At 46.6% G+C, this 10,780-nt stretch overlaps 1 protein-coding gene across 1 annotated transcript in view; it reads left to right on the forward strand.

Moving 5' to 3' along the window:
• OBSCN (obscurin, cytoskeletal calmodulin and titin-interacting RhoGEF) overlaps positions 1-10,780 on the forward strand; it is a gene marked incomplete at both ends in the record, with an annotated part of 222,594 nt that overhangs the window by 16,366 nt on the left and 195,448 nt on the right. The window contains 3 exons of the mRNA XM_015424328.1: positions 2,569-2,844; positions 5,708-5,989; positions 9,241-9,516. Of these exons, the coding sequence (XP_015279814.1) occupies positions 2,569-2,844; positions 5,708-5,989; positions 9,241-9,516 (834 nt within the window). The remainder of the gene's footprint in view (positions 1-2,568; positions 2,845-5,707; positions 5,990-9,240; positions 9,517-10,780) is intronic.

A 10,780-nucleotide genomic window follows, 5' to 3' on the forward strand; every position in this document is an offset into this window, starting at 1 on the left:
ATTGGCTACATTAGGGGTGTGTCGCCCAGGGCTCTTTTTGTAGCAGGAGCTCCTTTGCATATTAGGCCACACACCCGTAATGTAGCCAATCCTCCAAGAGCTTACAGAGCTCTTTTTACAGGGGCCACTGTAAGCTCTTGGAGGATTGGCTACATTAGGGGTGTGTCGCCTAATATGCAAAGGAGTTCCTGCTACAGAAAGAATCCTGAATCTGAAAGACCCAGATTCAACCCCCTCCTGTGTCATGACGTTTGCTGGGTGAAAGTATGTTAGCCACTGTGTTGTTTTGAGGGTAAAACTGGGAAGGGAGGATTATGTCTACCACCCTGATTTCTTTGGAGGAAGGGCAGAACAAAAATGATTTAAAAAGAACAGAGATCTAATTGGTGTTTTATTGACGGCTGCAAAATCTGTCATAGCATCCCACTGGGAAACTATTCATGCGCCAACCATCACACAGTGGCACTGTAAACTGGGGGGTCATTTTATAATGGAGAAGATAGCAGATCAAGTTTCGTTGTCAGAGACTATTCATTATAACTTCCAATTTGTGGAACAAGGGTTTCTGGTGTTAGAATGCTTGACACGCGATGACACATTAAAAGAAGTGGTGCAGTCAAATCAATGTGATAGTATATTAGCGCATTTTTGAACTGTCAATATGAAGAAGAAGAAGAAGAGGTTGGATTTATACCCCGCCTGCCCTTCACTACTCAAAGGAGTCTCAGAGCGTCTTACAAACTCCTTTCCCTTCCCCTCCCCACAACAGACACCCTGTGAGGGAGGCGGGGCTGAGAGAGCTCTGACAGAAACTGCTCTTTTTCAAGGACAGCTCTTATCAGAACTACGGCTTGCCCAAGGTCATCCAGCAGGTGCAAGTGGAGGAGTGGGGAATCAAACCCAGTTCTCCCAGATTACAGTCCGCGCACTTAACCACTACACCAAACAGATTAATTATTTCTGCAATGCTATTCTTTCCTTTGCTCAATTCTTGGTAATTGTAAATTCATAGGTTTACCTATAGGATGTACAAGGTATGTTTGTTGTGTGCTTGCTACGGTAAAATTAAAAATTTAAGTTAAAAAAATAGCATTTTTGGAAGGAAATCTTGTTGGCGGGCTGTCCCTTTAATGGAGGGGGCGGAGCCTCGAATAGCGCCACCATAGCTACGGGCCAGCCATTGGTCCATCAGAGTCAGTATGGACTACTCAGACTGGCAGCAACTCTCCAGGGTCTCAGACAGAGGTCTTTCACATCACCTATCTTTTTTAATTGGAGACACCGGAGATTGAACCTGGGACCTTCTGCATGCAAAGCAGAGGCTTTTCCACTGAGCCATGGCCCCTCTCACATGGAAGGGTAGTCTAGAGATGAAGTGTGGTTCCAGGGGATCCCCGTGTCCCACCTGGAGGCTGGCATCCTTAGAGGGGAGGGACCTCAGCAGTGTATAATGCCATAACTCCACCCTTCAAAGCAGCCGTTTTCTTCAAGGCACCTGATCTCTGTAGCCTGGAGATTGTTCTCTAATCATAAGAACATAAGAGAAGCCAATGTTGGATCAGTCCGATGGCCCATCCAGTCCAACACTCTGTGTCACAGTGGACAAAAATACCAGGTGCCATCAGGAGGTCCAGCAGTGGGGCCAGGACACTAGAAGCCCTCCCACTGTTGCCCCCCACCCCAAGCACCAAGGATTCAGAGCATCCCTTGCCCCAGACTGAGAGTTCCTACCTGTACCTTGTGGCTAATAGCCACTGATGGACCTCTGCTCCATATGTTTATCCATAGGAACATAAGAGAAGCCAATGTTGGATCAGTCCGATGGTCCATCCAGTCCAACACTCTGTCACACAGTGGCCAAAAATACCAGGTGCCATCAGGAGGTCCAGCAGTGGGGCCAGGACACTTAAAGACCTCCCACTGTTGCCCCCCCCCCCCCAAGCACCAAGCATACAGTGCATCACTTGTTCCAGACCGAGAGTTCCTACCTATACCTTATGGCTAATAGCCACTGATGGACCTCTGCTCCATATGTTTATCCAATCCCCTCTTGAAGCCATCCATGCTTGTAGCTGCTGCCACCACCTCCTGTGGCAGTGAATCCCATGTGCTAATCACTCTTTGGGTGAAGAAGTACTTCCTTTTATCTGTTCTAACCCGACTGCTCAGCAATTTCATTGAGTGCCCGCGAGTTCTTGTGAGAAAGGGAGAAAAGTACCTCTTTCATTCCCTACCTGCTCTATCCCATGCATAATCTTATAAACCTCGATCATGTCACCCCTCAGCCGTGGTTTCTCCAAGCTAAAGAGCCCCAAGCGCTTTAACCTTTCCTCATAGGGAAAGTGTTTCAACCCTTTTATCATTCTAGTTGCCCTTTTCTGCACTTTCCCCAATGCTACAATATCCTCTTCGAGGTGTGGTGACCAGAATTGCACACACGAATTGCAGACAATAATCCTCTGGGCCGGACTCTTTAGTGATTCTGTGTTCATCAGAGAACTCTACTGGGCCCTAAGAGGGACGATGGAGTTATTGAAGGTTTCTCATTCCTCTCCCCTCTCGCCGCAGAAGCCGCGGATGTGTTTGCCAACCAGGAGAAGGTGCAGCGGGAAGTGGAGGCCATCCTTTCACAGAACACCTCCCTCACCTGTGAGGTGTCCCAGGCCAAGACAGAAGTGAAGTGGTTCAAGGACGGGAAGCCGATTACTTCCAGTAAGAAGTTCACGGTCGACTCCGAAGGCAAATCCCGACGGCTGATTGTGTACCAGGTGGAGAAGAAGGATGCTGGGGAATACACCTGTGAGGCTGCTGGCCAGAAGCTGACCTTCAAAGTCACTGCGACAGGTACAAGAAGCTTGCGTGTTGTCACTGTTGCCAACTCAGGGTCAGGAGATATCTGGAGGTTTTGGGGGTGGAGCTTGAGGAGCAGAGGTCATTTCGGGGGGATTGCGGGGGAACGCAGTTCCCCCGGGTGAGGTGCGGGGGGCGGGGCACACGACGAAGCCCCGCCCCCTGCTTCCAGCCACCCCACTTCCGGCCCTCATTCAGCCAGGAAGGGGCAGGAGAAGAGGGAGGGTAAGTTGCTTCCTCCCTGCCTCTCCCCACCCCTGCCTGCCTGGGGCCAGGGAGGGCCTTGGCGGGGCTTCCTCGCACTCCCGCCGGCCTTGCAGGTCCACCGCCGGGCCTTAGTATGTCAGGGGGTGTGGCATATGCTAATGAGTTATGCTAATGAGTCCCCCTAGCTCTTTTTCTACGAAACGACCCCTGCTGAGGAGGGACCTGAGCGGGATATATTGCCATAGACGCCACCCTCCAAAGCAACCATTTTCTTCAAGGGAACTGATCTCTGTCATCTGGAAATCAGTTGTAATTCTGGGAGATCTCCAGGCCCCAACTGGAGGTTGGCCACCCTACATGTTGTTCTCTGTATGCTACCCTATTGGGGGTGTGGCAACTCGAGCTGCAGTGTTAGAAGAGTCACACTACAAATATATACACTGCGAAAACCTTTTTTATAATTTAAAGTGTTCTATCTGTTCCATCTTATAAAGTGCATTGTGTATTATTCGTAATATTCTAAAACAGGTATATATATTCACTACATGCAATATCAATGATAATAATCAGTTTGTACAATCTAATAGCTACCAGTCAGTTTACATCCTTTTTACACAATTAAGCCCAACGGGAGTTTCTAGAATTGTACATAATTCATGAGTCTAAAAATTATATAATATATCTAATATAACTTGGCTTCATGTAGTTTTCTTACCCCATTAAGCAGCTGACATTCATAGACGGAGCGCTACTGTCTTTCTCAAGGCTGCCTAGTATTGACCTTCTTCTCTGGTCATTAAATCTTACAGCACCTGTTAACAGTTTGTATGTGTGTTCTCTAATTAAAGTGATGTTGTAAGAATTTTAACTGTAGCCCTGGACAGTCTAAACTAACCCTGTATAGTGTTACCTGTACCTCTAGATTCGTAATGGTCTAGTGTGTGCCCCTTACCAAGGCGGGTAGAATGTTAAAGGAAAGTTAGCTGGAATGCACACAGGTTATTTAAACAATAAAATAGTTTATTAGCTAAAGACATGCAAGCAATACAAAACAGAATCCTTACTTCAAAAGAAAAAAAGACAGTCAGTGGTTATATATATATAACAAAGGTTCCCCATGCACAGAAAGCTTTCTGGACTGGCCCAGAGAGATCATGAAAGGCAAAGCCTTCTCTGGATCTCTGAGAGTCAGTCCTGAAATGAAGCTTCTGGCCTTTTTTATACCATTTTGGTCCCATACATTTCGATAGAGCCATAGAAATCATAAACTGCATCAATTAATTTAACTGCCCTGTTAATTATGGGCCATCATGGCCTAGATGTTCACACATTCCACAGGCAATGGGGCATCCTGATGCTCCTTTGCAAAACAATACAGGATAGCACTCAAATCTCTAAATGACAAAGACAAGAATGTTACAATTTCAGGATATTCTTTGTTTGCTTGACTCAAGGCAGACATTTAGGCACTGTCTGATGGCTGCAGGTGAGATGTGGAGTTCTGCAAGCCTTAGTATTGCAAATATCCTGGCTTCCTCCACTTAATGGCAGGTGCATACCAAGCTTTTATTCTTAAATGTTTTCAAATTCTTTAGGTCTATGTTTCCAAATTCTTTAGGTTCGTGAACAATGAAATACAAATGTTGGTTTTCTTTGTAAGACAGAGGAAAGACATCTCTTGAGACAAAGGCCTAGCAAAATCCTGTTGGGAGTCCTGTAATGCTAGCTGTTTGGAAAGCTACAGAAATAGGAGAGAAAAAGACTATGATTTATGAAATTAATTGTATAAATGGGTTTTAAATTTTCTGAACCCACAATTTTATTTTTCTCACAACAAGTGACAGTGGTGAAAAACCCACATTCCACTTCATAATGCATTTCAGTTCAATAACAGTCTAAATTTTTAGACTCATGAATTATGTCTTTTAACAGCCTTTTGTAGGACCAGCAACAAGCGTCAATTTAAACTTCAAAGTAACCACAAAAGGAAACTTCCCCCTTTAGGAGACTTTCAAGCATGGAGAAGCGGGTGTACAATTCTAGAAACTCCCATTGGGGTTGATGGTGTAAAAAGGATGTAAATTGACTGGTAGCTATTAGAGTGTACAAACTGATTATTATTGTTGATATTGCATGTAATGAATATATATACCTATTATTATATCTGTTTAGACACTGATCCAGGACTGAGACGTAAGCGATTTCAGGTTGGGAAAATGGTGCCGGGTGAAAGATTCAACCCTCCTTTCGCCGTGGTCCTGATTGGAATCTGGTTCCCATTTGTCTGATTTACAAAGAACCCCCCCCATAAACTACTAGGAACCGATGCTCCCTCTAAGCTGTGGAGTCTTGTGAGCAAAAATTCTACTTGGTGAGCTACCGGCATTAAAGGGGTGAGCGAGCGATTTGGCTACTGTATAAATTAGCTTGTTCTGGAGCCATCCTTCCTGAGCTAAGACAAAAAAAAATGTGTGAGCCGGAGGCTAAGAAACTGTGAGCTAGCTCACACTGACTCAGCTTAGAGGGAACGCTGCTGGGATATCCGTTCTGGGAACTCCCAGCATCTGTGGTCTGCATCCAACTCCCCTCCCTAGCCAAGTGCTCAAGGGAGGGAGAGCAATTGGCCATTTCCCTCTTCTTCCCCTCACAGCTGGAGAACCCGAGGAAGTCTTTGCCAGCAAGGAGAAGGTGCAGAAAGAGGTGAAGGCCGTCCTTTCCATTGACGCCTCCTTCAGTTGCGAGGTGTCCCGGGCCGAGACGGAAGTGAAGTGGTTCAAGGATGGGGTGCGGATCACCGCCAGCAAGAAATTCAGGACGGAATCCGAAGGCAAATCCCGACGGTTGGTCGTGCAGCAGGTGGAGAAGAAGGATGCCGGGGAATACACCTGTGAAGCCGCGGGCCAGAAACTGGCCTTCAAGCTTAACGTTGCGGGTAAGGGTGAAAGATGCGGTGCTGGAATGAGAAATGCTTCCCCCAGAAACCCCGCTAGGGTGCCAACTGCAGGAAGCGGCGGCGGCTACAAGGAATTCCCTGCTGCAGGAAGCGGCGGTGACTACAAGCACAGAATGCTTTGAGAGTGGATTGGATAAACATATGGAGAAGAGGCCCACCAGTGGCTATTAGCCACAAGGTGTAGATGGAACACTCTGTCTAGGGCAGTGATGCTCTGTTGGTGTAGTGGTTTGGTGTAGTGGTTAAGTGTGCGGACTCTAATCTGGGAGAACCGGGTTTGATTCCCCACTCCTCCACTTGCTGCTGCTGGCTGACCTTGGGCAAGGCATAGTTCTGACAAGAGCTGTCCTTGAATGGGCAGTTCTTGAAAGAGCTCTCTCAGCCCCACTGACCTCACAGGGTGCCTGTTGTGGGGAGAGGAAGGGAAAGGAGTCTGTAAGCCGCTCTGAGACTCCGAGTGAAGGGCGGGGTATAAATCCATTCTCCTCCTCCTTCTCCAGTTTGGTGTAGAGGTTAAGTGAGCAGACTCTAATCTGGGAGAACCGGGTTTGATTCCCCCACTCCTCCACTTGCACCTGGCTGGAGGACCATGGGCAAGCCATAGCTTAGATTAGAGTCCGCCCTCTTAACCACTACACCAAACTGGCTCCTCCTCTTCTTTCTTCTTCTTCTTCTTCTTCTTCTTCTTCTTCTTCTTCTTCTTCTTCTTCTTCTTCTTCTTCTGTTAAGTGGTTAAGTGCATGGACTCTAATCTGGGAGAACCGGGTTTGATTCCCCACTCCTCCACTTGCACCTGCTGGATGACCTTGGGCAAGCCATAGTCCTGTCAGAGCTGTTCTTGAAAAAGAGCAATTTCTGTCAAGAGCTCTCTCAGCCCCACCTACCTCACAGGGTGTCTGTTGTGGGGAGGGGAAGGGAAAGAAGTTTCTAAGCCACACTGAGACACCTTTGGGTAGTGAAGGTTGGGGTATGAATCCAATCTCTCCTCCTCCTCCTCCTCCTCCTCCTCCTCTTCCTCTTCTTCTTCTTCTTCCTTTGGTGCTTGGGGAGCAACAGTGGGAGGGCTTCTGGGGTTTTGGCCCCTCGGTTTTGGCCACTGTGTGACACAGAGTGTTGGACTGGATGGGCCACTGATGGACTTCTGCTCCATATGTTTATCTATTCCCGTTTTCAGCCCTGGCCTGGGCCTGGTGACATCCGTTCTCTGTGGGACCCGGTATGGTCCTGCAGGGGCAGCAAGATGGAGATGTTCCACCAGGCCTCCCGTGGAGGACAGCGGTGGTCCACCATCAAGCCTGGCCTCCATCTCTCGTCCTCCCCCCCTCCCGAATAGGGTACAAACCAACATCAGATGCCTTCAGATGAACATATTGTTGCACTGTCGTGTGTTAACTGTTTTATTGAATTTGTCTAAACGATTTTATTTATTGACACACTCAGGGGGTTTTTTTGGTAGAAAAAGCCCAGCAGGAACTCATTAGCATAATAGGCCACACCCAACAGCAGAAACACATTAGCCTATTAGGCCGCACCCCCATGTTACCAGAAGTGTGGTCATCCAGCTACACCCACCTTTTGCTTCTTATTCTGTTGACCTTGTTTGTTGTCAAAACCCAGGGCCTTTTTTTGTAGCAGGAACTCCTTTGCATGTTAGGCCACACACCTCTAATGTAGCCAATCCGAATGAGTTTCTGCTGTTGGGCGTGGCCTGTTATGCTAATGAGTTCCTGCTAGGCATGGCCAACTCAGGAGCCAGCTGGAACTCCGTTCCTGTGCGTTCCTGCCCAAAAATAGCCCTGGATACACTGTTATATGTTGTAAACTGCCCTGAGCCCTCCGGGGCGGGGGGCAGTTTATAAATTGAATAAACCAAATCAGAAGGTGTGTCACTCTCACAATTTTATAGGGTTGCCAATCCATGCCTTGTCAACCAGCAGGGATTTGGGGTGGGGGGGGGTGGGGTGGGGGGGACATGAGGGGTGCATGGTGTCGTGTGCACCATGACATCACTTCTGGGGAAACCTGGAAAAGATGTCGGGGAGCTGTAGGAATTGCTGGAAACTCTGTACTAAAACCATAGAGTCCCTGGTGATTTCTAGAGCTACCCAACGCTGTTTCCAGGTTTTCCCTGGAACTGATGTCATGGCACGCAGGCTGTCAACATTTCCCCCTAGTTGCCATTCAGAGTGGCAGTAGGCAATGAGGGCTGCTAGTGGGAGGCCTGGCTACCCTCTTACGAGAGCCAGTTTGGTGTCGTGGTGAAGTGTGCGGACTCTAATCTGGGAGAACCGGGTTTGATTCCCCACTCCTCCACTTGCACCTACTGATGTGACCTTGGGTCAGTCACAAGCACTGGCACAGCTGTTCCTGAAAGAGCAGTTTGTGTCAGAGTTCTCTCAGCCCCACCCGCCTCACAGGGTGTCTGTTGTGGGGAGGGGAAGGGAAAGGAGTTTGTAAGCCACCTTTGGGTAGTGAAGGGCGGGGTATAAATCCAATCTCCTCCTCCTCCTCTTCTTCTTCTTTTTCTTCTGTACTGGTGTAGTGGTTAAAGTGTGCAGACTCTAATCTGGGAGAAGCGGGTTTGATTCCCCACTCCTCCGCTTGCACCTGGCTGGATGACCTTGGGCAAGCCGTAGTTCTGATAAGAGCTGTCCTTGGAAAAGAGTAGTTTCTGTCAAGAGCTCTCTCAGCCCCACCCGCCTCACAGGGTGTCTGTTGTGGGGAGGGGAAGGGAAAGGAATTTGTAAACCGCTCTGAGACACCTTTGGGTAGTGAAGGGCGGGGTATAAATCCAATCTCCTCCTCCTCTTCTTCTTCTGTAGTGGTGTAGTGGTTAAAGTGTGCAGACTCTAATCTGGGAGAAGCGGGTTTGATTCTCCACTCCTCCGCTTGCACCTGGCTGGATGACCTTGGGCAAGCCGTAGTTCTGATAAGAGCTGTTCTTGAAAAAGAGCAGTTTCTGTCAAGATCTCCCTCAGCCCCACCCACCTCACAGGGTGTCTGTTGTGGGGAGGGGAAGGGAAAGGAGTTTGTAAGCTACTCTGAGAAGGGCGGGGTATAAATCCAATCTCTTCTTCTTCTTCTTACGAACTGTAACCCCTTCACAGTCCTCGAAGAGAGACTGCTGTTTAAAATGATATCAGAGTGAATTCCTAAGGCGGTGTAGATGCTGAACTCTGGTTAAATATGTCACCGGCCAAAAGATGTTTCCTGTTTTACCCCCATGACAGAAGCCCCGGACATATTTGCGAATAAGGAGAAGGTGCAGAAAGAGGTAAAGGCCGTTCTGAAGGAGAGCACCGTCTTGGCCTGTGAAGTCGCGTCTGCTGAGACGCAGGTGAAATGGCTCAAGGATGGGAAGCCCCTCAGCTCCAGCAAAAAATTCCGCACAGAGACGGACGGCACCTCCCGGAAACTGGTCCTCGAGCAGGTGGAGAAGAGAGATGCCGGGGAGTACTGTTGCGAAGCCGCCGGCCAAAAACTGACTTTCAAGGTGGAAGCTGTAGGTAAGCGTCCTCCCTTCTCACAGTGGGGAAGGAGTCACAGAGGAGGGAGGAGGAATTTGTGAATGTGTGAAGCCTGTGCTTGCCTTGCAGTGAGTCCCTTTTGAAGGGCAGCTGGCAACCAGTGTTCCCTCTAAGCTGAGTTAGTGTGAGCTAGCTCACAGTTTTTTAGCCTCCGGCTCACACATTTTTTTTTTGGTAAACAAAGTTTTATTATTTTCCAGTCATAGGTATTCCACATTTATCCATTAAAACTTTTCTTTCAAGCATACATAAACAATTACTTACCCTATAACCCATACTCCATCCCCCCTCCTGTGGCTTCCCACAATGCTTTCACCCCCTTCCTCTTACTTATATATATTTCATCAGTTACTAATATCATATTTCTAAACTCATTACAAGATAACAACTTTTCGCTTAGTATTGTTCTAAACATAATAAAATTTTTTTTACATCCCAGTTCTTTTCCAGATAGTTCTTAAAGTCTTTCCATTTTTCAAAAAATTCTTTGTCTTCTTTGTTGTTCAATTTCTTAGTAATTTTATCCATTTCTGCCATGAACAGAACTTTATGTATCCAGTCTTCAATTTCTGGTACTTTTTCAAGTTTCCAATATTGCGCATATAGCATTCTTGCTGTCGTTATTAGGTACCAGAATAAGGTTCTTTTTTCCACATTGACTTCTTCCATTTTTAGTCCCAAAAGCAGAATTTCCGGTGCTTTTTTAAAGGAGCATTGTAGTATCTTCTGCATTTCACTATGAATTTTTGTCCAAAAGTCCATAGCTTTTTCACAAGTCCACCACATATGGTAAAATGAGCCTTCATGTTTTTTACATTTCCAACATTTGTTAGACATATTTTGATTCATATTTGCTATTTTTGGGGGGGTCATGTACCATCTATACATTATTTTATAACAGTTTTCTTTAACATTAGTACAGATCAATATTTTAATAGAATTTTTCCACAAATATTCCCATGAGTCCATCGTCACCTCTTTATTCATATTAATTGCCCACTTTAACATTTGCTCTTTAACTGTCTCCTCTTCCGTATACCATTTTAACAAAACTCTATACATATTTGAAATCTTTTTTTTCCCTCCTCTTTCCCAAATACTCTCCATTTCATTTTTCTCATCTGTAAATCCATAATTTTTTTTATCTGTCTTAAACAAATCATAAATCTGCATATATCTTAACCATTCATAGTTAAAGTCAAGTTCATTCTGCTTTTTCATTACCCATTCTGTCCCCTCTTTT

This window comes from Gekko japonicus, unplaced genomic scaffold (genome assembly GCF_001447785.1).
Source record: "Gekko japonicus isolate JY-2015 unplaced genomic scaffold, Gekko_japonicus_V1.1 scaffold2733, whole genome shotgun sequence".
In the NCBI taxonomy this organism is placed as follows: Eukaryota; Metazoa; Chordata; class Lepidosauria; order Squamata; family Gekkonidae; genus Gekko; species Gekko japonicus.